This window comes from Platichthys flesus, chromosome 19 (genome assembly GCF_949316205.1).
Source record: "Platichthys flesus chromosome 19, fPlaFle2.1, whole genome shotgun sequence".
NCBI classification, from domain to species: domain Eukaryota; kingdom Metazoa; phylum Chordata; class Actinopteri; order Pleuronectiformes; family Pleuronectidae; genus Platichthys; species Platichthys flesus.
The window spans coordinates 2,181,688-2,208,632 of NC_084963.1; the positions used below are offsets into that span (position 1 = coordinate 2,181,688).

The 26,945-nt window shown below is 45.1% G+C and overlaps 1 protein-coding gene across 7 annotated transcripts; it reads left to right on the forward strand.

Annotated features, from left to right (window-relative positions):
* The first annotated feature begins 176 nt into the window (after nt 1-176).
* On the forward strand, nt 177-26,884 carry tjp2a (tight junction protein 2a (zona occludens 2)). 7 transcript variants are annotated; one of them, XM_062413585.1, is made up of 25 exons: nt 177-331; nt 6,675-6,804; nt 12,955-13,008; nt 15,914-16,038; nt 16,469-16,571; nt 16,746-17,502; nt 17,861-17,964; nt 18,437-18,590; nt 19,711-19,822; nt 20,160-20,299; nt 20,388-20,466; nt 20,584-20,734; nt 20,819-20,927; nt 21,029-21,248; nt 21,386-21,573; nt 21,654-21,749; nt 21,833-21,912; nt 21,993-22,203; nt 22,310-22,410; nt 22,557-22,781; nt 23,129-23,233; nt 23,485-23,685; nt 24,241-24,318; nt 24,646-24,731; nt 25,168-26,884. In XM_062413585.1, the coding sequence occupies exons 2-25, from the start codon at nt 6,802-6,804 to the stop codon at nt 25,322-25,324; spliced, it is 3,639 nt and encodes a 1,212-aa protein (XP_062269569.1). In that variant the 5' UTR covers nt 177-331; nt 6,675-6,801; the 3' UTR covers nt 25,325-26,884. The 7 variants fall into 7 exon arrangements, with proteins under 7 accessions (XP_062269569.1, XP_062269565.1, XP_062269566.1 ...); XM_062413581.1 differs by lacking the exon at nt 177-331 and adding an exon at nt 4,893-4,908; XM_062413582.1 differs by lacking the exons at nt 177-331; nt 23,129-23,233 and adding an exon at nt 4,893-4,908.
* Nucleotides 26,885-26,945: the final 61 nt, after the last annotated feature.

Genomic DNA, 26,945 nt, shown 5'->3' on the forward strand with positions numbered 1-26,945 from the left:
CAGGTAGAACAGAAACCTTCTTCACCTCCTCCGCTCTCTTCATAGTTTCTGTCTCTTTTATTTCTTCATCATAAAAATGACTCATGCGTCATATCTTGTGTCACGTGGTCACCGGATGCGTGAGTCAGGCGAGACCCCGCCCACCCTCCGGACACCTGCACAGGCTCGAGGCCACGCCCACATACCTGAGAGAACCAGGAAGTGTCCTGAACAGGAACTGACGAGGTGAAAACTTGTCCGTGACAAAGTGTCTGTGACTCGAACTCTCGGCTCCACGTCCACCGGCTGCTGGGAACCAGTGAGCGGAGCGAACACACGCTGGTTTCACCTGGTGAGTAGATCCCTCACCTGGACGAACCAGCCTCGACACCAGGTTCCCACCGAGTCGCCATGTTGGGATCCTCCCGATACTGGAGGCTCGGGTCGAAGGTTTCACCCTCCGCTGCTTCCTCCTTCTTCTTCTTCTTCTTCATCTTCCTCTTCCTCCTGTTTGTTGTTTTCACATGTCTGCTGGTTTATTCTTGTCAAACTTGATTTTACCTGTTATGTGAGGGTTGTTGTGTGTCTGCTTTGTGTTCATACGTGAGCCAGCCTCAGTACAGTGCAGCACAAGGTACAGTACAATACACAGTTCAGTACAATAGACAGCACATAGAGTACACACACTATAGTACAATACACACAGTACAATACACACAGTACGCAGGAGCTCCTATGTGGTCTTAGAGGTGGACAATAAAACAACATATCATAATTAGCTGCTTATCAAGTGTTTGTCATTCTTTTTGTTTAGAGAAGAGTTTAAACCCACAACCTTCACACAAATCAGCCTTTAAACAAATATCAATATAATGTGACATTTATTGTGATAATTATTGATATGAACAGACTTTTTAAATCTTAATATAATTTTCAGCCATATTGCCCAATGTTGTGTTTGTACAGCAGTAAAACGGACTTCACAGAAGTATAATATAATAGATTTTCAGTTTCTAAACTTACACCTGAGGTTTAAGAAGTGACTCAGTACAATGTTGTGATCAGACCTCATTTTCTTCTCCTCCGTATTTAATATTGTGGCTGGACATATGACGGTTGGATGATAAAATCTATGAGTCTTTTACGAAAATATATCTTCTTTTGCAGAATTAATGTGAATTTGTGTTTTAAATGGTAAAAAAATGCAGTTTATTTTCTTGGTTCAAATACATACTGTATATAGGCAAGTTTATTTGTATAGCTCATAACGATTAAAAGTGCTTTACATAAAATATAAGAGGTAACATGACAAATTGTAAAAGCAACATAAAACAAAACAAAAAGTTTATTAGAAAAATCTAAAAAAATATAATAAAATATGAAAAGTTTAATATTGGTATTATAACTGGCCCCAAAAGTCCATAAAGTTAGGCTCTGATTGCAGCTACATTACTGCAGGTTTGACACCCGGTCTACTCGTGTTCCCTCATGATCCAGATTAACCTGTGGAGGGCACATGCACACTCTCCTCCTCCTCCTCCTCCCTGTGCATCCATCTCTCCTCCTCTCTCACTCTCTTCATCTCTCTTCTCCCTGATCTCAGATCTGTGAGTGGCATGTGTCCCTCCATCTGGCTCGCACATGCATTGCGTAATGGCCTCAGTAAGGCAGCGTCGCCGTGTTACTCCCAACACATGGAGAAGTGACAAGGGGCAGAGATGCAAACGGCTTATGTAAAAGCATTAAGACATCCAAACAACCCGTGGAAAGAGCAGAAAAAAGTAGAAAGCGTTTCTCATTAAATAGTGAAACATGCAGCGGCGAAGGACTTAACCAGACGAGTGAATCACTCTCTGACTTCTTTCATAATTAAAACTGGGACCTCTTTAAACAAGCCCCAACCTGCTGTTTGACACACAACCAAGATAAAATACAGATGAAGGCTCAAGTGTTAAGATAAAGAAGAAGCACTTCAGAATATATTATTTATAGGGTTGAATTTATGGATTTGAAAGTAAAAGGGGGCACGATTTAGAATATATAAAACAGCTCTGTGAATATTATTCAAATAAACAGGCCTGTGCCTTGGTGGAAGTATTAATGCTGAAAATGTAAATAAGATTCCAGCGCTTCATGTTCCAGTTATGAGAATGCAGCTGTAGCAGAGCCAAAATAAGTGAGCCAAGAAGATTAACGTTTTCTTGATAAGTAAGACGTCAAACGTTGGCCAGGAAACGTTTGCAAGTATCCATCATGCATCCATCTGTGCAGATCTAAACCGAGGTCACGTGAGAAGATGTGAGTGGTTGCGTTTGTGAATGAATTCCTGCAATTTAAAACGACAAACATGTGCAGTGAGATATTCGACATTTGAGGTGTTAATCAGGTTGGATGTCCTGGAGAGCTGAAGCCAGAGGCACCGGCTTAATTGATACTTGTGAACAAGTCTGGCTTTGCTGAACGGGTTCATTAAAAAGGCTCTTTTATGCTGCTGTTACATATGAAAACAGATGCATCCATTCAAAATAATGGCATCGTAACTGCCGATTTTGCTTCCATGCGTCAAGTGGAGAGTTTCTGGCGATGGCGGAGGAGGTTGTGATAAGAAGCCGAGTTGTAAACGATAATGGTCAACTCGCAAAGTCTCAAATCTCCTCCTCCTGTCATGGTCGCCTCGATTTACCTCATGGTTACACTCTCCTACCTCGATTTCTGGCGGTACTGCTCCATTTATCCAGTTTCATCTGAATCTGTAAAGCTTTCAGAAGACGAAATGAGCAATGTCCGGTTGTGTATCTAACGTGACCTGGATACCTAAACGTCATCGGCATAAAAATGACACAGCGTTCCCATCCAGGAATATTTTGGCTTGGCTTGTGATATCCCTACTCACACACACACTCCTCTGTCAGCATGCAGTGTGTGGTGCTTTGAGTGGGCTCTGTGTGATTAGTGTAAGGTGTTGGATGGTGATGAAACCGCCGGTGAGTGTCTCTTCACCACCTTCAACCCGGACAAGCCTCCTAATCTGAGCTCCTGTGGCAAAGACGACGCACAAAAACCCTTCTGCTTCTCCCTGGTCTCCGTTTGTACCTTTGTTACCCAATGGTTTTAAAAATAGGCGTGTTATTTTTGTGTTCCTGCCCCCCCGCTGTGCTCCTGGTATTTCCGCCCCCCCTCGGAGTGCACAGGGATTTCTGCTGCTCAGTGAAATCTGCAGCAGCTCTCATGGCACGACCCTTCGGAGCCGTAATCCAGACATCCAAGCTGCTGGAGTATAAATCCCGTCCAGAGTTTGCATTGGCTGGCAGCTCATCGAGTGGCCGCGCAGATTATTTATTTATTTTTTCAAACCACTTGGGATATGGCAGCCTGCCGTCAGCTGGTGCCTCTGGGATGACACGATACAGACGTTTAATCTGCGGAGGGGTCGCGTGCATGCCGGGGGTGGGTTAGCATGAGCGTAGTAGTTTCACTGTGGAAGTTCATTAGTGACAAAATGAAAATCCAGCTTTGAGAGTGCAAGTGAGATCACCTTTGACCTAAAGGCGACAAAGTCCTCGACTCCTCCTCTTCATCACGTCGGGCTGTTTTCCACTCGGCTGCAGCAGCTTTTCTACACCTTCACAAAAAAAGTCCTGCGTTCTATTGACAAAAAAATGTGATCTTTAATCTGCAATGAAAATGAAATGCTGAATTGCAGTGTGTTGGAATGCTGAACCCTTTGTGGCATCACGTGTTTGTCTTGTCCTCCTGTGCACTTGTGAGGGTGCTCTGTTACCACAGTAGCCCTGTTGAAAAGGAATTGGGTGGCTGTGTTTTAAAGCTTTGTTCATTTGCCACTGTTTTTTGTTTTTAGTTTGCAATATATTTAAGATAAATAGGTTCCGGACATTCTAAGGAGTTGGCCTTTCACATATGAAGATTGCAGCTGAAGATTATTTGGGTCAGACGTGTTCACAACAGGATGAAAATTCCCATAATGCTCAGGCAAAGGCTGGAGCCTGTGGATTCTGGGCAGAGCAGCCGGCGGGAATAACATGACATGTGGAAGTTGCCAGTTTGGTTTGTGGCACATCCACACCGGCTTTTCTCCGAAAGCTCTGGAATCTCATCGTCTTTCCATGCTGACGTTTTTGGCTGCTTCTTCTTTATTTATTTTACATCAAACCGATTTTGAATGAAGCTTGAACCAAATCCAGGCATTGCTCTGAAAACGTGCCCCGTGTTAACGACTGTGCACATTGGCCCCCGGTGCAGAGGTGTGAGGATGTGAGGTTGAAGTCGATGGGTCCGTCTGGTTGTAGATGGCGAGAAGACTAAGGTTGGATGGGGGATTAGAGGAGAAGGGGGCGGAGAGCATGCATGATCTGTCAGGGCTTAGTACCACAATTATCCCAGCGGCTGCGGCAGCGGCAGCGGTGGCACTGGTGGTGGCAGACGCTGCATTTTCATTAGTGTAATGTCCAGAGAAGCTCCAGAATTATGTAAGAGTGACGTGCAGTCATCCCCGCTCGGCCCGCCCACCGCCTGGCAGGAACGTGGCTGTTTGTTTTCCTTTTATCCTCCCTCGCTCGGAAAAGCCAAAAGGACATCTCCGAGTCGGCGGTCGGGGACGGGGATCGCAGAGTCCTCACCGCGGGGACCTCGGCGTTCCGGGCACCGAAGCCGTGGCTCACGTGGAGAACTGGGATGAAGAGCGAACGTGCAGAGATGTTGAATCTGCTTCTGCACTTTGGTAGAAGATGAGTGTTGGATGTGTAGCAGCGTTCGGAGCAGCGTGGAGCGTGTGATGCTCTCCGTGTTAGAGCAGGATTAGAAGATGAAGTTTAAGAAGTTCATCACCATCATGCAGGCAGCCATGGGGATAGTACCCCTGAACAAAAGGGAGCTTCTGCCGCCCGGCAGGAAACTGTGGAGACCTCCAGGGTGAGTGAGTTCCCTGTGTATCTGTCTGTGGTCATCTGCTCCAAGTGCTGATGATGTGAGTGTCAGGTCCAGGGAAGCAACGTATGAATTTTGAATAACGTCAAAATGCTTAAAGCAACATCAATTATGTAATTTTTTAAAATAGAAGCTTCAAAAGCTTTTTGATGAGATGTAGCAGGGAGAACGTTTCCTCTTTCATTTCCACTCCCCCCCCCCGAACGTCTGTTATTGTTCTATCTAAATGGTCAGCGAGTAAAATCTCCTGCAAGAAGCGCATCCATCCATTAGCTATACCACTTATCCTTTGAGTGTTGTGGGGGGGTTGGAGCCAATCCCTGCTTCCCATGAGTGGTGCCTGCCTGGGTGAGTGGTAGTCAGTGGCTTTAACTGTCAGAATTAAACCCAGCAAAACTGTAGATCAGTTAAAACAACTGAGAAGTTTTTCAAAACCAGCGTTTATCTCCAATATTCCACAGGAAACTTTAAAAATACGAAGAATTCTACTCAGAGTTTGGTGGATTTGGTATCACAGCAGCTCTTCTGGTTCAGGAAGCCGGGGATCATGGGTAATATCCAGCGTTTACTTGTGTTTTAGTTCCACACAAGTGTTCGGAACTCAACACGGTGAATTATCACTTGTGGCTGCAGAGGGCGCTGTTGCTCAGGTTAAGTTTTTATCGGTAACATGTCTCATCTTAAAGGGTCCTTACCAACTTCCAGTGGTTACACCCTTCTGGTTTTATTTTTCCTGGCTCTCTAACTGGTGTTTCATCTAAATTGTACGAGTTATTGTTTTCTTTACCCTTGAATGAGCCCTTTTATATTTATATACTTTGTATTTAAATACTTTATATTTATATCTGAAACGGGTCCTCTCTAGGGAGGCTGCCATGTTTTCTACAGTAGCCCAGACTGGACAAACTCAAACCTTTTGAGTTTTAATGCCAACTGAAGCGAACACTCAGTCATTCTGCTTACTATACTGTTTAGAGGTAGCAGATATGAAAACCTTTATTCCATTGTTATTCAGCTGATACCCATTATTATGAATCAATCAGTATTACGCAACAGAAAAGTTTGCCCTGAAGAAGTTGATGCATCAACACTTAGCACAGATCTTAATCTTCCTTTCACCTTGTGGTGTGAAGTTTGTCGACTTCATTTGTTCCTGCACATAAACACGTTTCCTTCTTTTCTCTGACACTACATGTCTGTGCTCAAGGTGTCAGTCGCAGCAGTTTGAGTCACGCAGAGACAATCTGCTTCCTTCACTCTCGCCTCAGTATCAGTGCAGTCTGTGCACTGCGCTGCTACGAAGTCTTTTCAGCTCGCCATACGATGCCACGTGTTCGGACATGTTGTTCACTATCAGAACAGAACTGTTGCTCTTGAGCTGAAGCTGCAGATTATAGTATTATACTCTGTGGTTTCTGAGTGAGTCTGCTTCCTTCAGGTGGATCTGACTCCTGCAAAACATGTGGCTTATCTTATTCAGTATTTGAAGCTCTGCTTTGTCCTGTAAATTCCTTCTATCTGGGGTTTATGTTTCTTCCTGACTTGTGTATGAAGAGAAATTGTTGCCTTCTGTTATGTGCATGTTATCTAATCTCACGTTAATATGTAAAACATTAGAAAGTCTTCAAATAATGACCAGTGTCTAAAACTCTTAATGAATCTCCATTTTATGCAAACCAAAGAAAAGGGCAACGACTTTGAGAAACTGTCTGTTTGTGTATGTAAGTGTGTGTTTCTGTCTGTGTGCACAGGGACCAGCCGGGTTCCGACCAGACCAGCACTGACCTGCTCAGGTGCAGCCGCAAGTTCTGTTGGTCCAGAGAAGCCCACTACCTCTATCTGCGCCGCCTCTCTTCCCGAAGCTACTCCGCTATTACCATGGTATGTTGTCTACACAAGGCTTTATCTCACTGGGCGAGAAACTGTTAGTTTAACAGGTCTACACTCAAACTTCACCAGTTTCCAATCGGTCACGTTTTGAGCCATAGAATTGAAAATGAGAATAAAAGAGAATAATATGAAATGGAATGATTTTATATCCAAAAGGTCAAAGTGCAACTTCACTTTGACTTGATAATGTTCAGCAAGAACAATGGACTTTATATAAGTGAGGCCAATAAGGAAGTGCCTGAAACCTGTATTCTCGTCTATGAGGAAATACTCTATACTTCTCACTTGATAATAACGTGAGTCTACATTTTCTCAATGTCTCAATCTCAAGTTTCACTCTTTTTCAATACGACAATTTGGCCATTGTTCAATGTTACGTCTGACGTTACGTCTGGAGCAGGAGGGAGATAGTGTTTAAACCTCCCACCTTGAGACTGTGGTGATTGTAAAGATCTTCTGTGCTGCCAGATTTAAATGTCTTAAATGTCCGAGTGGTTATTCTAGTTCGTTTGAAATGTCTTTTCACACAAACTGGTGATTTTTCAGTTTTAACCTCACTGGGATCATTGTGTTTTTCTCCTTTTTTGATGAATATTTTATGATTGTTTATCTTAAAATACGTCTATGTAATCCCATCATTGGATAAGATGAAACATGAAGGTGATTTTTGTCTTTTCTTTTCTAGTATATCCCAAAATAGCTGCTGAGCTGTAAACAAGGCTGCCTCTCCTGTGGCATGTTGTTATTTGATGATTAAGTGACTCAGTGCCGCCCAGAATTCTTTCCTGTTTGCTTATCTGAGAGCGTGTAGTCACAACTATGCTTTAGTGACGCCTCCTGCATCCAGGATGATGAATAGCCGGAGAGACGTCACGTCCCAGAAGCTTCATTGTTTTAATGATTTGGTTGCACAAATGATTCAGGCCAGTGAAGCTGTTTTGCATGAGAACGGCCTATTTTGGGGTCTGTCTCACATACTTCAGTCAACGTGGAATGTGACGATTTGACCCGACTGACCTTTTTCTATTAATTATTTCATTGTTGCTTCTCTGTTCTTCTGAAAACCAATTTGAGGATAAAGCTTTATCGTTTTTTACCATCAGAACATTTTCTTTTAATTGTTAAAACACAGGATATTGAAAAAAGGAAACGGTTATACTTACGTGGAATTTGGGGATTTTGGACTTTTTCAGGATCAGCTGGAGTTTTTATCTGTGATTTGTTCTGTGCTGATACAATACCAGATAATAACAGGCTTAAATGGATAGAATGGATAGTATTACACACACACAGCCACGTACACATGCACACAAAAAACACAACAATAGGTTATTGTGGGACAGCTGCACACTGTCGTCCAGTTTGTCCAGACCTTTGCTTCAGCTGCTCGTGTATGGGAGCTCTACATTTTTCTCATAGTTCTACAGAGTGCAGCTAAATACATATCTTTGTGTACTTAATGTCTGCAGGTTGTGTTTCACCGTTTGTGCCCCTTAGTCTCAGTGAAAGGAAATCCTAATCCCACAGCATACAGTGGCGTGCTTCTAAGTGTGTGTAGCAACAGCTTTCTGTTTCAACGTGACACTGCACTTCTGTGTAAAGCCAGTCTAATGGTTCTCAAATGGTTTGGTGTGGAAGACTTCTACTGGGCTGCAGTGGAGCCCTGACCCCAACCCCATCCGGCACCTTTGGGAGGAGCTGGAATGCCAACTGTGAGCCAAGCTTATCACAGAACATCAGACTCCACTCATTCTCCTGGGGAGTGAATTCCTGCAGCCCAGTAGGTTGTAATGGTCAAGATTCCACACACAGTTCCTATAAACATGCATCTCTCCTCGCTGGAGAAGCATTTATATATTTTTAACGTCATATTACAGCTTTATTATAAGTGTTCATGTGACACAGTTCTATAAACACTTCTTTATTAGTATGCAGTATCATCATTATTATTATAAATGCATGTGTTTTTAAATTTCCTTGTGGATGTTAACTGTATTTATAATTAATAATTAATGATATTACATAAAACTAGAGTTGTTTCTGGCTTTGGGAGGAACTAGGTGATGCAACATAAGCTTTAACACTTGTGCATTTATTTAGAATAGATTCCCTGTGTCTATACACACGCAGATTCTTCCCTGTGAGGATGACGAGCTGCAGTGTGTAGTGTGTTTTTGTGTTTTTGTGTCTGGAGCCTCACAGCAGGAGCCCTAAAAAAAATCAATGGGACCTTTGGACCGATCCATCCCAGAAATCCCAGAGGTGTAACTCCCGTCCCTCCATGTGTATAAAAACACTTCTGCTTATCGTTATAACACATTTTTTAGATATGTCGTTCTTCCTTTATCTAGATGAAGTTTTTGTTATTTTATTCTATATTTATTTTTTCTTCTATATCACCAGAGGCACAGTGGGCAGATTCCTCAGACGCCCCTCTGGCTGCCTTGGTACAGCCCGGACCAAGCTAGCAGAAGTCAGCGCTAATGTTTAGCCCCGAAACTTCAATGTTTTAACGCAGTAAACCGCGTCATCTGACGTGAACAACACGTCCCCGCTCCTTCTCAACCCGTTTAGATTATTTTAATTGGGTCGGAAGCTCAGCCCACATCCGACCGGAAGCGGCTAGCTGCTCCGGGTTTAGTTTGAACCCGTCGGGAAGTGGTGCGGGACAGTTGGAAGTGCGTGATGCCAGTGAACGGAGGGGGGCTGCTCTCCCTGAGCAGATACGCCACGCAGTATTTCACCGTGAGTACAAAGTACACGCGTGCACCTGATAGTACTGCGAACACACAGAGGTACTGCTAGCTAACGGGTTACCACTGTTGTGTGTATTATATATATATGTGTGTGTAACGGTTTTCCATGAATCCCGGTGGACGCCTGTTGCATCCGGCTACACCTGCCGCTGTAGCCGCCCGGCTAGCGGGAGGTTCACGGGGCGACGCGTCGGTGAATAACAGTATTAAAGTATCGTAATCACGCTTATTACGCGTTGTTTTATTTTAACGTGTAGCTACACCTGGTTTATTTATACTCACGTGCGTACACTAACACGAACTCTTCACTAATGACGTCAGCTGTGTGGTGCTTTTAAGTTGCAGTGGTTTTTATCCGGTGTTGAAATGATTTTATTTTTACACCTGTTTGTGTGGTTTATTAATCTTCTGTACTTTTACAACTGGTTGTTAATAGTTGGTTCGTTACAGCATGAAAGGTGCTCACGTGCTCAGATACTTGCTGGTGGTTGTATTGTTGAACTTATTTGTGCAGTGTTGTGTTTGTGGTGTTGTTCTGTGTTTCTTGTGACTCACGTTGTAGCTCAGCTCTCCGCCCAGCAGGGGGCGGGCGTGTACAGCGCTTCTGTCCTCTGTCATGTTGTTCAATCTTTGAAGCAGTTTATTATGATTCATATAAACATTGATTATTTTGGTTAATGCTCATGTCTGACTGAGAGTTAATGAATATATCATGGACTCTTCTGTTGCATCTTTACATTCATTATATTCATAAGCCAAAGATCTTAAGTCATAGTGGTTGTTTGACTTCTTCAGTATTGACCTTTTATTATTTCATCGATCAATTAATTGGCAATTAAAGCTGAGGCCGAAGTTGAGAAGATGTTTCTTCCATTGAGTATTAAAAATATTTGTGTTGTCCTAAGCCTGGTGATTTTAAGCTCCAATTTATTTTTATTTAAATCTCTTAAATCTTATTTCCAGCCGTCTTTTGATTGTTACTGTTACATGATATTATCTTGTTCCTCTGGTAGTAGGTAGTGATAAACTAACAGATGGATGGATGGACAATCCTCCAACACATAACCTACTTTCACTGAGTTAATGAGTTGAATTATCGACCAGTCGGAGGGCAGGAAAGTTATTGATATTTCGGATCATTCGGGTCAGTTCAGCCATTCACGAATCAAATGTGAAATAATCTCTGTTTTCAGCATCTTGTGTGGCAGGATTTACTAATTTAGAAATATTGTAAACTGAATATTTCTTATTATTATGACTGTAAATAATGTATTGTTAAGAAAACTGTGTGGACATACATTATGTGTTATGTCAAAGTGCAGTTTTTCCCAGTTCTGATTAACATCTACATTCCTGATCTTGTAAAAAGACTCTGCCCTGTCTCCACATAATTGGTTCTCTAAGTCACGTCCTGCACGGGTGACCTAGTATTTCACCCTGGCTCCTCATTAGAGGAAACGTGCTTGTGTATAGTTATGTAATGACCCTCACTCAGGAGAATACGACTTATCCAGCAGGCCGGCCTGCGAGCGGCCATCACAATCATATCGCAGCAAACAACAAGGCAGTCTGAACGGTTAATGGAATGGAATGAACTGGTCCTGCCTTGCCCGGCGCTCTTGGTACCTTCCAAATCATTTATCGTATTTCCAGTTAAGTGTTTCCTCTATTTAGACTTAGTCATCTCTTCCCTTGAATTTGGAGGCTTGAGCGAAGCCAGGGAATGTGCAAATTGCTTGTTTATATGCGGCACGCAAATGAATTTCCGAGTGGACATTTGAAATGGCTCTGTGTGCCAGTGTCTCTTGGCTCTATAGGTTATATTTGTCCTGTTTTCATTCACCCAGTCCTCTGGGACCTGTGCGGTGTCTCTGCAGCTGCCAATGGTCATCTGCTGTTTCCTCTTGGCCAGAAGATCTGAAAAAAGTGGGTTATGATGGTTGTGCTGCCCCCGATCCACTAAGCCCGGGCATGACATGTCAGTGACACAGAGATTTCTATTCCCGCTTGAGTTACCAAAACCCAGTCCCAGTGCGTCCCAATCATTGTCCCGTATAAGTTTAATACTACATTCGGTGTGGCTTTATCTTCACAGGCGTGTGAATCCTCTCCCCGAGTTTAACGAGAGTCTGTCGTATCTAAACGCCAGAGCAGCGAGCAAACCCCAAACTGTGCCGTGTGCGGATGAACACGGGAGTTTAATCACCGCGTGTCTGCGCAGAAGTTGGTGTGTCTCTGTGTTTACACTGCAGACAGTGGGATTTGTGCTGAATGTAGGCCAGCAGAATCCTACTTACGTCAAACACAGGCGGGCGGGTGGGCAGATGCAGGGAGAGAGCTGCTGGTGGTTGTGCAGCTGTGGCCATGGAGGAGGCTGTGGCGCACATCAGGCTGCCAGAGCACCACTGGCAGTGAGCAGGGAGAGACGTGAAGAGGAGGCAAAGGAAGAGTGCCAGCGATGAAGACCGTCCTCAGCCTGCACAGGAAATGGGCCCACGCGGTCAAGACTATTCGCATCCTGCAGGGACTCGTGAGTGCAATTCTGCTTCCATGGCTCAGATCTACCACCAGGGCTATGAGCAGATCTGTGGTAGGGGCAAGTGGCTCGTCCCGGCAACTTGACTTGACGGGTTCTGTCGTGATCTGAGCTTTTTGTTTGTTTGATTGTTTGTTTTTTAAATCAAACTGACTAGCACTGTTACTGTTTTCTGTGAAGCTTTCGACTTTTGTTCTTAATTTGGGATCTGGATTTGCAAAAAGTGGCAGCAACTCCCTTAAAAGAAACATATGGGCTCAAAATTCATTCTGATATTTATCAAGGGTGAAGAGAGATGATGGTGAAACTCAAAACTGACCCATGGTTTATTTTTAACAGAGAAACCGTGGCATGATCTGTGTTTTTTCATTTTGGAAATCAGCTTTTCACTTGGTCCTGAAAGATGGAATGTTTTGGACCGAAGTCAATGTGTACCAGTTTGCTTCATTAATTCAAATATTTGTTTTCGGTTTTATATGATGTTTTTGAGGATTGATGGCAAAACTGTCAAAGCTTTAGTTGCCATCTTAAACCTTGAGGTGTCAGTTTTTATGTGAATGACGATTGATTTCTAAAACCTGTTTGTACGTTGAACATTGTCAGGAGAAGCTTCAGAATTATTTTTGAGTGCGGGTGCATGTTCCAGTGTGCTCATCAATAATGAATCAATAAGAGTCAGAAGTTACTGAAACACCCCAGCAGAGGCTTGTCATTGTTCTTCTGGGAGCGGCTTGTGTAATCATGGCGTCAAGTAATGAGCTGGCTTTGTCGTTGCATCACGTAATAAATGATTAATCTGTTGAGTGACATGAAACCTGCCATAGTAATCTTTTCTGTTTATCTTCACAGAACCCGGTGATGGAGGAGACTGTGTGGGAGCAGTACACTGTGACTCTGCAGAGGGTGAGTCCATCTGCACCTCGACAGACTCAGAACATTCACATCCACTGAACTCCAGATGTTCTCCTGGGTTTGTCCAGAGGGGCTGTTTGTGAGCCTCTGTGGTCATGTTGACATTTCTAACATACGACAGATACAAAAACAAATAAAAGAAAACAAAGATCTCCGGATGAGAAAGAGGAGTCATGCGTGACGAGGGCATCTACGATGATGTCACCTTGGAAAAGCGTCTTCATTTAAGAGCTTTTGACGTTAAGGGGCCGACACCGGTGTGGATCTTCTGGAAACACACATGTGATTCCCACGGCTAAATGTACACAATGTCTTGACTCTGTGGTTTCATTTCGTCTAGCTTCTTAATATAGAGCAGCCGCACAGCGGGAGAGAGAGTTCTAGTGTCTCGTCTACTTTCAACGCGAGACATGATGATCTCAGCAAATACTAGACGCTGAAAAGATCTGACAATCGGTTATATTACAACTCTCTCAAACTTAAATCATGTGACCACTTTCTGGTTCCCATACCCCCCCCCCCCTTCAGTCCGCTCATCAATGATGCATGAGGACACCAAACAATTTCTAGAGATATAAAAATCACAAAAAGGAACTCCATTATTTATGACCATTATCCAAAGCAAACTCGGTGTAGAAATGCAGGACTGGGAGCTGTGGTGTGGACTCACATGGTCCATGTGTAAGTCTGGTCTCCTGTATTGTGAAGCATGCCAAACACTCTGAAGTTCAGCTGCACCACATGGTTTATTCAGAGTCAGAGATGTAATATCATCACTGTCTTGTTTCTTGAATATTGGGAGGTTATTGCACAAACACACAAATCCTGCACATGTGTTTATGGCTCATACTGATAAATTTAAAGGTAGAACAACACGACAAACACACCAGTGCACAAATAAGTTTAACAATAAAACCACCAGCTCATATATGAGCATGTGAGCATCTTTCAAGTTTTAATAAACAAAGGATGTATAGAATGTGAAGCAAAAACTCTCAGAATTTAGTCATTTGAGTTATGCTATATTTGATCTTCTTCATTCAGCATTTTGGCACATTTCATACCTGTTAATCTGTTAATTGGGGCATATATAGATTTCTTTATGTATGTATTTGGTTATGCAGAGTTCGCGTTTGATCAACTCAGTTGGGTTTGAAAGTGTTCAGATGACTTTGACAAGCTGACATTTCCAATCAGCTTTGTTCCGTAGCAGCTCTACGAGTGGTTTTCATAACGAGTCCACAGGTGAGAGGAGGAGGTCTCTTGATTTCTGTCTTATCAAGAGAAAATGAGTTTCAGGTTTAACTGAGGGTCTGTAGAACAGGCAGCCTGAGATATGGACCTTTTTTAAAAACTACACATCATATAAATATACTCTAGTGGAGTCCCAGAATAAACACAGAGCTGTTAATTAGCAGGATACACAGGCCTGCTTCAATGTCAAACACATGAACTGGTGTGTAAGCAGCACAAACCAGTTTGAGCTCAGGTTGTGATTGTGATGAGCTCACTGAAGCCAGAAAAGCAGATTTGGAGCAAAAGAGGTCCTTTGCTGTGGGTGTGTGACCCCTGACCCTCCGGCCCTCCAGCCCTCCACCGCCAGCTGTCACACTCCGCTCTGCACATCCACTTTTTATTCTCTTACCGTTTGTAAACTGAGGAGATTGAGATTTAATTTGAACATATTCTGTCCCCAGCTGCAGCCTCTGCTCCTTCTTAGTCTCGTGGAGGGTTGAAGATGGTCTGCAAGAATCTAACATAACATTCCTCTGCTCCATGACCAGAACACAATGTTCTATTAAGTGTAAAGTGACCCCCCCCCCCCCCCGCTAACAGGGCTCACGATTGGTTGAGCACGTGTGTGTCATTTGGACGTTGATATCAAGGCTCCAAATGACGTCACCAGCGTAAAATGGCTGCTTCTGTATCCAGGATCATTTGGCTAAATTTCTGGACAGTGTCTTTTTTGTAAGTCTGTGTTACAGAGCTTTAAATGATATGATCTCTGCCTCAGTGGAAGCTGTAGTGCAGTTTCTGATGTCACATTTAAACCCCTCTCAATACCACGGTGGCGGTTTCAGTGGTTTCCTTTTCATCAAGAGAACATTCTCAGGCCTCGGGCTCACGAAGCCTTTTTTCAAAAATAACAACGTTCTTTTCTCGTCAAGCTATAAAAAGATTCTCAAAATGACAGTTGAATCCAGACAGCGTCCCCTTTTCAGCTTTTTCTTTCAAATATCACCGAGAGTGAATCATTTTGAAATGATCAAAGTGAGAGATTCTTCCATCGTCGTCCTGTTTGTTTGTTTTCGCCTGCATTTGTCTCTGCTCGCACTGCCCCCCCTTCATCTGCCTCCACAGCCATCTGCTACAGACAGAGGAGAGCGGTTTATATTATATGTTGGGTTTTTTTTAAGTACAGATGGAAGGGAGAGGATAAAGAGAGGGTTCATCAAATCTCTGTCCTAATCTCATCAGGGCGAACTGGAGCAGCGGCAGGTAGAATCGTTCGACACGTTTCCAAAGAAGGAACGAGCCTCGGAAAATGGTTATTTGTCAAATTATAATTACACAAGTGTGCGGCGTATTTTAACATGCACCAGCGCACATACCCGTACACATTATGAAGCCAAGGATTAGCATCTTTGTTAATCACACACACACACACACACACATACACACGGACACACACTACACAAAGCTTTAGACAATGGACAAATAGGCTCTGAACGTTTTTGTTGCAGTCATACATGACTCCACTGAACACAACTGTAATTACAATCAGTGTGAGCCGACACAAAGTACAGGGATTACACACACACACACACACATACACACAATCACACAATCACAATATCCTCCACATGTTGTCCATGTTTCCTGTCTTTGTTCTCAGGATCCCAAGATGGGCTTTGGCATCGCAGTGTCGGGAGGTCGTGACAACCCGAATGAGGAAAGTGGCGAGACGTCCATCGTGGTGTCGGACGTCCTGCAGGGGGGGCCGGCTGATGGCTTGTTATTGTACGTACTGGTTTTCTTCTTGAGTTGTGTTTATATAACATTTTGGACAAAGTTAATTTACTTTTTCTACAAACACATAAATCAAAATGAAACTGTGTGATAGAGGGTTTTATTCATGTTGGGGTCACAGACAGTTAAATCAAGCAAACATTTTACATATTGTAGTTTGCAGATTAGTAAAGCCCCAAAATTATCTTTATTAAACCTCAGATTATGTTTTACGAATAAATAAATAGCTAAATAGCTAAAAGGCTCCAAGCATCTTTCTGTACAGAAGTAAATCCATTAGTATTTCACTCGAGGTTGATGCAAAAATAGAAAACACGTTAATAATAAATGTATTTTTCTTTTAGAATGACTCTCCACATTTACTTTCCTGTAACTTTCTGAGTTCAGCTTGTAAAAGTCTTGATTGTGTGTTTGTGTTTAGTGAGAACGACCGCGTGGTGCAGGTGAACGCCATCCCCATGGACGGGGCCACCCACTCCTTCGCCGTCTCGACCCTCAGGAAGTGCGGCAAAGTCGCCAAAATTGTACGTTATCATTTTGGTTTGACAGTAGTTTCTAACTCATTTGGATGTAAACTTAATTGACTGAATTTAAACTTTTGAGTCTCTAAAATGGCTTTAAACTCTTAATATAAATGAGGATTGTGTGGGTTTGCTTGTTGCACTGACCTCTGACCTCTGACCTCTGTTTGTTTACAGACAGTGAAGCGGCCCCGGAAGGTTCCGGTCAACCTGGTGAACCGTCCGTCCTCACCCGATGACCGAGTCTTCAACAATGACTACAACGATGATTACAACTACGACCAGGACCGCCGCAGTGTGTACAGCGGGCGGGACCACAGTCCGGAGAGGGAGCGAGGCGGAGGCTACCTGGATTCTGGCTATCAAACCCACGAGCGGGACCACGACAGGGATTTCGACCGGCGGGACCGCGGCAGGAACCCGGAGAGAGACCTCAGCCCGGACCGGCCGTACAGGAGGGACGGCAGCAGAGGTCGCATTCTAGATAAAGAGCGCAGCCCAGAGCGCCCCTACCGGAATGACAAGATGCTCGACCGTGACCACAGCCCGGATAGAAGATACCGCAGCGAGCGCACGCTGGACCGGGATCACAGCCCCGAGCGCCGCTACCGCAGCGAACGAGCCCTGGACCGGGAGAGCCCGGACCATCGCTTCCGCAACGAGAAAACCCTGGAGCGCAACCACAGCCCCTACCGGCGTGACAGCCCGGGCAGAGGCCACGGGCGCGACCACAGCTTTGAGCGAGGAAGGGATCGCATCCCCAGTGACCCGAGGAAGTACGACGAGCCGGTGAGACGCAGCGGCAGCAGGGATCGCCTGGACCGCTCGCCCTCCCCGGCCGCCATGCCCATCCCTCTGCCGCGCCCGGCCCGGGACCTGGAGCCGCTGGAGAAACCGCTGAACGTGCTGCTGCTGAAGAAACGACCCAACGAAGGTGAGAAACACGCATATCATTACTTAAAAGAAAAAGAAGACACACAAGTGTAAAACATTATTTAAGAACTTATAAAAGGTTGATAAGTGAAACAAGAAGGGAAGAAACAAACCTGTTACTAACATCGATTTAGACTTTTAGATTCTAAATATTTGAACACGAATCCTTGACATCGGAGCTGGAGCCAATAAAAACTGCTGAGTCATTTGACCTGGAAGTGCTAAACAATTGTGTCTGCATTCATTGCAGACAGAAACTGGATGTTAAAGGGTTTTTGCTGAAGGGATTCAGAACAGTCAGGTGTAATATACAGTGTGTAGCTTGTATAGCCTTATGTGTGTTTCACCATCTTCTCCAGAGTACGGTCTTCGTCTGGGCAGCCAACTCTTCATCAAGGAGATGACCAGCACTGGACTCGCCAGCAGGGACGGGAACCTGCAGGAGGGAGACATCATACTGAAGGTAGCCTCAATGTTTTTACAACAGGTTTTAATAAGTATCCCAGTGCCGCTCTGGCTCAAACTGAAACCACTTCTTCTGGTTTTGTGCAGCGAGAGAGAGAGACATAATGATTTCGTGTTGTCCGTCCATCTGTCCCGTTCCCACGCACGATATCTCAGAAATGCCTTCAGGGGATTTCTTCAAATTTGGCACAAACATGGACTCACGGATGAACGGATTAGATTGTGGTTGTTTAACAGTCAAGGTCACTTTAACCTCCGAATTTTTGTTGGGCGATAACTTAAGAATCCATCTACTGATTATGACAAAATACCCGGTTTTACATCCATCACCAAATTCAGAGGGTAATTCTAAATGTTTATAGAAGCCACTTATCTACTTCCCACATTATCTTCACCACCCTCTGTTGCCATAACAAACCTGTGTTGCCTCTTCACTCTAACCGTCTCTTTCTCTCCTGTGTCTCTGTCAGATCAACGGCACCGTGACGGAGAACCTGTCCCTCAGCGACGCCGGGAAGCTGATCGAGAAGTCCCGCGGGAAGCTGCAGCTGGTGGTGCAGAGGGACAAGCAGCAGGTGCTGATCCGCGTCCCCCCGATGGCCGACAGTGACTCTGAGCTCGATGGTGAGAGACAATCGAAAAGCAGCCGCGCCTATCCCGTGTAAACCCGCTGAGTGGCCATCATCCACATACATGTATCTGCTGCATACCTTCTTCATGCGAGTCAACTGTGGACATGTTGTTGGTGTTGTTGTTGCTGTACTTGTCATCAAAACTGTTTTTCCCTTCATACAATAAAGGTTTTGACCACACATCAGTTTTTAGTTTTATTTAAATTCATTTTATTTGGTGGCGGGGGGTGTTAATATTTCACAAAGCAGGAACAAGCACAGACCAAACCAGAGATTCACCAAACCATTTCTCCTTTTCCTCATCACTCATTCTTTTATACCTGTTTTTAATGTCACATGACCCTGTGCAGTGCTGCGATTGGTTGGAACCAATCTGCGTTAGTGGTGCGGGTGGATTGTTCAGTGACCAAATGTTTTCAAGGGAGGGGGGGTCACCGCTGGAAGACTTGTGACCCACTTTGTCTCATTTGGAGTCTGTGTCTGTGTGTGTTTGTGTGTGCGTATGTGGTTTTGTGTGTGTGTGTGTGTCTGTATGTGTGAAAGTGCCCACTCGCCTTTGGCTGGGTGATCTAATCCCTCAACATGATGCTGCTATTGGATATGAAAGAATTTCATTATGTGAAGGTTTTGTAGCAAAGCAGCAGCCGCCTGGTTTCCCTGAGAACAATGAGCCCTTGTGTGTGTCTGTGTGTGTGTGTGTGTGAGGATTTTCATCTCTGACTAGAGAAAATCACCTGAACACGAATCCTCTTCATTGTATTTAATTGTGTTTTGCTGTTGTGTTAAAATACAGAAATCCATCTTAGCTTGTTTGCCTAAATACCAAAGTTAGAAATGTTGTGTTTCAAGTGTCTTGCTGCTGAATGTGTGAGTTGTTATCACACCAGTTTGTTTTCCATTCACGACCTGATGGCAAAGTTCAGTCATAAAAGCCACGTCATGCTATTCTTAAAAAAAAAAAAAAAAAAAAAAAAGCAGACCTGCAGGTGAGGTTAGATATTTGACTTTGTTACCTGAACCTGAAGAAACCAGAACGACCCTCCGACCCCGACCGACCCCTGAGTGACTTGTTGGTCTAGAACGGTTACAATCCTTGTGTTGTTGTGTTGTAGATATCTCAGAGATCGAGTCGTACCGCTCCTACTCGCCGCAGGACGACAGGCGGGGCCACCACTCCGACCTCTCCTCCCACTCCTCCAACGAGCGGCTGAGGGAGAAGCCCAGGTGAGAAATCCTTAAAGGAGACATTCTGCTTTATGTTCAGTCTCCATCGTTATTCTCACAATTTTCGCTTTTAGACGATGAAACCCAGCGTTAGTGAGACGTCTCCACATTTCATTATCTGCATGTTGTTAAATACAGCAGAAAACAATCAGGATAATGCAGGATTATGTTGATTAATGCTTCATGAGGCTTAGTCGATCCATTATAGCAAATGAAATCAGACGTATCACGCTGCTGAGGACGATCCTGTTTTATTCTAATCTTTAAATAAAACAGGACTTCGATGAGTCATCAGATATTCATCATACTCTTCTTCATGTGTTTGTTTATCGAGCAGAGAGGAGCCGCCCAACCGGCTGGCCAAGATGGGCGCCATGCCAACACCGTTCAGAGTGCCCGACCGAGCCGTAGAAGACACGCCCCCTCTGCTGCCAGAGAGGGAGGAGCTACCACCAGAGACGCCTCCAGTGAAACCAGGTGCGTTCCTCATTCTAGAATATATGAACATTTTATGATGCACAAGTTGATTTGAAACCTGTAACCATGTTGGTTTCTGTCGCACCAGTCGTCGCTGCAACACAAAAGTTCCATGCTCCTCCCAAAGTGCCACTGAAGCCAAATACAGAGGACCAGGAGGTTTACGGGTCAGTACATCACAGCCCCTTCTCTCCAGATCTTTCTTTGTTTGTTCCACTCTCTGTGTGGACGTGTTCTCTCCTTCCTCTTTTATAACTTTATAAAATCTGGTGTCCATCATTCAGCCCGAACACGTTGATGGTGCGTTTCCAGAAAGGCGACAGCGTGGGTCTGAGGCTGGCCGGAGGAAACGATGTCGGCATCTTCATCGCCGGCGTTCAGGAGGACAGCGCGGCCGAGAAGGAGGGTCTCCGCACGGGGGACCAGATCATGAAGGTGAGGCTGAGGTCAGAATATTTACTGTGTTATAGTGTTGTCTACTAAACCACGGTTTGTAAAGATGTGTCTTCTGTGTATCAGGTGAACAACACTGACTTCAGAGGAATGGTGCGTGAGGACGCTGTTCTCTTCCTCCTGGAGGTTCCTAAGGGAGAAGACATCACCATACTTGCTCAGAGTAAACCTGAAGGTACTGAGCTTTACACATATCATAATAAAACACAACAACTTTATTATTATTTTGCTTTAGTTTCCTGGTACCTCTTATTAAATGGTTCTTTTCTTTTACAGTGTACAAGGACATTTTAGCGTCGGGCCGAGGCGACTCGTTCTTCATCAGGACTCACTTTGAGTTCGAGAAGGAGGCGCCGCAGTGTCTCCCTTTCTCCAGAGGGGAGATCTTCAAGGTGACGGACACACTGTACGATGGCAAACTGGGCAACTGGCTGGCGATCCGCAGCGACAAAGACAACCAGCTGTTAGAGAAAGGGATCATCCCCAACAAGAGCAGGTGTGTGTCTTAAAAACTCTGAGGCTGAAGAAGAAGAATGTTCCTCTATCTGGACTTCTTCCTTAATTCAGTAAACTAGAGGAAAATGCAGCCACAGCATTTACAACATGATCACACGCTTTTCGTTCGTCCTACAGGGCAGAGCAAATGTCCAACGTCCAGAACGCTGCTCGGGCGGCATCGGGCAACGACCGAGGAGACTTCTGGAGGCTGAGAGGTCAAAGAGCAGCGAAGAAGAAGGATATCCGCAAGAGCCGAGAGGACCTGAGCGCCGCGCCGGTCACCACCCGATTCCCCGCCTACGAGAGAGTGGTCCTGCGTGAAGGTAAACAGAAAGTAGAGCCCTTTCTAAAACCATTGTTCTCCCTGAATGTCCGTGACTGAGTTCTTCTTGTTTTCGTTCAGCTGGATTCAAAAGGCCTGTGGTGATTTTCGGGCCCATTTCTGATACAGTGAATGAGAAACTGGCCAATGACATGCCGGACAAGTTTGTCATCGCCAGTAAGTGCTGACATCAGCATCACTTCATCTTAACTGTTTTTATCAAGGTCTCAGATTTCTTAATAGTTTATGTCCTCTTTCAGAAACGGAGCCTAAAGACGCAGGAAGTGAGAAATCCTCGGGAGTGGTGAGACTGAACACCATCCGACAGATCATTGAGCAGGTGAGTTACAGGACAGTGAGACGCAGGTTCATGGAAACACCGCTACACCGTCTGAACACCACGTTCTCCTGGTTCCTCAGGACCTCCACGCCCTCCTGGATGTGACCCCCAAAGCCGTGGACACTCTGAACTACACACAGTGGTATCCCATCGTCATCTTCCTGAACCCGGACAGCAAGCAAGGCATCAAGACCCTGAGGAGCCGCGTGGCACCGGGATCCAGCCGCAGCGCTCGCAAGCTGTACGAGCAGTCCGTCAAGCTGAGGAAGACCTGCACTCACCTTTTCACCGGTAGGGTTTGGGGTTCAAATTCTATTGATGCAGGATCTTTAAAACCCTGAGGTCGTGTTGTTATCGTCTTTACAGTTTTGCTAACTCTGTCCTTGTTCCCATGTAGCGACCATCGACCTGAACTCGGCCAACGACGGCTGGTACGGCAGCGTGAAGGATTCTATTCAGGAGCAGCAGGACCGAGCCGTGTGGGTGTGTGAGGGGAAGGTGAGTTTATCTTCCTGCTGCTTAGAAACAGAAACATCAGATATTCCACCAAACAGACGTTTTCTCCTGAGTAGAACAGGCTCTAAGAATAGCCGATGATTCCATGGTGATGAGTGTTGGATTGTCACAGTCGCCTCTCCCCTCAGCTCGAAGGCTCGGAGCAGGACCTGGATCTCCACGATGACCGCATGTCCTACCTGTCGGCAATGAGCGCCGACTACCTGAGCATGGACAGCCGACTGACCAGCGACTACGAGGACACCGCGGACGAGGGCGGGGCTTACACCGACAACGAGCTGGACGAGCCCCTGGACGAGCCTCAGCCCGTGTCGGCCATCGCCCGGTCGTCAGAGCCGGTGCTGCCGGACGAGGTGAGACACGTGGAGACTGTTTGTAGACTGTGAATAAAGATGGATGACATGGCGGCCAGGTGTATCGGTGGCACCTCGATACCAAACGGCGTTACAGGCACGAGGTGGCGGCTCCCTATCTGGGATGTTATGGTTATTCCTGGGTAGTGGGATCAAAGTGGAAATGCATCGTTCATCTTAACATTCCGTCATCCATCTAATTCCCATCTGTCACTCATTTGCAGTTTCAAAGTTTGTGCACGTGTCTGTGTGTGTGTGTGTGTTTGTGTGTGTGTGTGTTTGTGTGTGAATAATCCGACCCTGAAAGCTTCATCTGTGTGTGTCTGTGTGTGTGTGTGTGTGTGTAGAAGCTTCACCCTGAGCCTCGGGCCCGTGTGCGGAGGTCAGGGAGCAGAGAGAAGCTGAACAGAGACCCCAGCCCTCCCCCCTCTTTTGTCCCTGAACCCCCGAAGGTGAGAGCCTCCTCCCCCCCCCCTCCCCTCCTTCCTTCCTCCTTTAATATATCGCTTCATCCCATCTCTCTGACTCCATCCACATTAATCCTGGTTCTCCGTCTAGACAAGCATTTCAGATCTGTGGTGTAAATAACCTCCGTCCAAACTAACACACCTGAAAACACCAATCAATGATTAACGCACACAAAGGTTTAGCTTTTCACCACTTGAACATTCTCCTCTTCCTCCTCCTCCTCTTCCTCTGACAGGTGCGTGCTCAGACCCGGACCGACTCCACGCGGAGCTATGACTCTCACTCCAGCAGCACCATCAGCAGTGACGTAGTGGGCGGGAACAGGCCGCTCCCCCCTCCCGTGGCCCTGAAGCCCTCCGTCCCCCGCATGCCCTCGGAGGAGCGGGTCCCGGTCAGAGAGGAGGACGACCCCGCCTCCAAATCCTTCCTGGGCAAGGTGAGGATTTCAATTTCACTCTTTATTAATCTATGACTACAGACGGTAAATAAAGATGGACAACACGACAGCTCCACTAAAAGGAAGCTGGATCTTCCTGATCGCCCCCTGGTGGCTGGCTGCAGTTTTCATCTTTCTAAGTTTGGTTTTAATTAGCATCTCTTCAGAAGAGGAGGCAGAACCTGCTCTCGAGATATTTCAGAGCTGGAGATGCGTCGTCCATTTTTATTTTCCAGTCTCTATTACATCTTTAGTTTTCTGGCTTTTAGATTGTTTTTGACTCAGTAAATAGTTTGTATTGTTTTCTTCTCTTTTGACTTTCATTGCCTCTAATATGAAATAGAATCAGGTAACGGAACGTGTCTGCGTGTTGACTGTTACCTTGAATCCACGATCACCTGTGATTCATCAGACTTGTGACGTGTTGTCCACATTTCATCATGTTTTCACTCTCAGCTTCTTCATTTGACTTTCACCTCCTCGTGAGTCACGTGGGTGTTGATGATCTGCCGTCACCAGCAGAGCGTGAGTTAACGTTTCTCTCTCTCCTCCCAGATTAAGGCGTTTGAGAAGATGGACCACTTGGCTCGAGCTCAGCGGATGCTGGAGCTGCAGGAGGCGGAGAACGCTCGAGTCAGTGCTGCTCATGTTTTTCTCTTCACTACCAGTTTAACGTGCACAGGCTGGGAAGTTTAGTTTCATCTGTCACAGTTAAATGTTAAAGGTCTGAAGCAACAGATGGGGAGGGGTGGGGGGGGGGTCACCCACTGACATTTTGACTGTGGACACAGAACAAACATGTCAGATTAACAGGGACACAGGAATCAGCATCCAGATGTAATCTCTTAAGCTACGTCGGAATCACTCGTCGTCTCTCGGGGTTCATGTGGAGTTAAAATGTCTGCTGCTGGTTTGTTGTGTATCAGCTCTGACTGGTCTGGTTCTCGTCTCCTCACTCAGCTGGAAATCGCCCAGAAGCATCCGGACATCTACGCCATCCCAGTGAAGCTGCCAAAACCCAACCTCAACCGTCCCCAGCCAATCGGGTGAGAGCCTCACACCTCCAACACTAATCATGTGACTCAGGAGTTTATCTCTGATTGGTTAAAAGTCAACAGCAACATGGTCAGAAAGGTTTTCAAGATATCGAAAGACATTAGGAAATCAGAAAACTGTGACATGCATAGTTCAAAAATCTCGGTCTAAAGATTATATAGATCAAAAAGATAATCTGGTATGTTACACCAGGAAAGTTGTTGTTATGAGGTCAGACACTTGTCATTATTGCATTCACTTTTGTAACCAATCAGATTTAAGACACAATCTACAGATAATTTGTTTTCATACGGTAGTTATGATATAAATATGGTTAGCATTGCCTGGTTGAAGTATAACCAGCGCTCACAGGGTATAATCTGCCTCTGTGATGATTTCCAGTATCCACCACGTTGTGTATTTATTTACATGCTTGTGTGTGTTCAGCTCCAGTTCGAACCCGGAGCCCCAGGCGCCGTCCAGGCCGTCCTACTCGGAGACACGAGGATACGAGGACCAGGAGACAGAGTACCGCCGGCAGCTGGCCGACCAGACCAAGAGAGGCTACTACAACCCTCAGAAGTACAAGGACACTGAGCTGTGAGGCCCCCCCACCGAAACCAGGACGTGACATCACCACCGCACGCCGCTCCAGTCACACACCCCCCCCCCCTCCTCCCACGCTGTCGCTACAACTGCTCAGAGCTCGTCACCGTGGTAAAAGTTTAGGCAGCTTTACCTCAATGTAAACTTTAAACTTTTGTTTGTAGTCGGATCCCTGGAAAGATATTAGTGTCAACACTGTTGTCTCACTACATGTTGTACTTCATAAATACACAACGGTTCCTGCCTGTAGTCTTTATGTGTCTGGAGAGGTTTTCTGTTACGAGCCAGTTTGTGATTTAAATCCTGTTACTGCTTCTTGTGTTCTACTGTTACTCTCAGGTTTGATTCTGGAATATTTCGAGGTGTGAAATTTGAGGCAGAGTTGCACTCTTTGGGTTACAGTCTAAAACTAAAAGATCAAACACCTCTTCAAAGCCAACGCCCCTCTCTCTGCATATTAATAAAAAGTCCTGGATCTGCTCTAAATATTAAACAACTTCTTCATGGAGTCATGTTCCTCTATAATTGGAAGTTGGTTCTGTAGTTGTTGAGTAATCCTGCAGACGAACAAAGATGCAGCGATGAAAACACAAGTTCCCCGGTGGAGGTAGAAAAAAGATTAAAAATGAAACACATCTTCATCCAGATGTTCAGTTTGTGAATTATCCAGAAATGCCCTCAGATCAGTTCTAACAAGCCTCCGCGTGTTTCCCACCTGGACGATGAATCATTGATGATGAACTGTGGACGTAACAATGAAACACGAGAAGCTGACGAACATCAATCTGAAACCAGTTGATCAACTGGGAGCTGAGTGGGGATTGGTTAACTGTTCACTGGTCTGTGTTACACAACCTGAGCTCTAGACCGTGTTAAAGCAACGCTGCGTAGGTTAGACTGATCAACAGCGCCCTCTGCAGCCACACAGCCACACTGTCGATGCTTTAACAGCTGCTCTGGGGTCAGATTGATGTTCCTCCTGTCGTCCTGTATCACCTGTAAATACACTACACTGTAACGCGTGTGCTCGGGGGTGCAGCATATATCTAAGTGCCTTGCAGCTCGGACTTTACTTCAGTTATTCACAAACTGCAGGAAGTTTCTAGACAAACTAAACGAACCTTGAAGCTCCAGAAAAAAACAGCTTCTGTCAAAATCGACCAAACATACGATGTAGATAGTTTATTTTGTTTTTTAACTGTAATTATGAGAGAGAGAGAAATGTGCTATTGAAGAAATGTCAGTATCATGTTGTTGATGATCACAAGCTGTAAACGATTAGAAGATCTAGAAAGAAAACACTGTTGAACACAACAGGACGTCCTGAGTTCTTAGTCTGTGACACGGAGACAATCACGTTTTTATATTGAATCTTCAACTCGCTGGAGTCTTTGAACACTGGAGTTCGGGGAACGTGGTGATGACAATCATGTTTGTTGATCCGCTTCTTTTAAATGTCTGTCCGTGATTTACATTTCTTTTTCCTTTTTGTTTGTTTTTTTAGTTTGTGATCTCAAAGTGTTACAAGAAATAAATAAATACTTTTTTTTACATCGTGTCTCATTAGAAATCTCAGGTTCCAGTTTTTTGGGGTTTATTTAAGGAAGTTAAATGCTTGA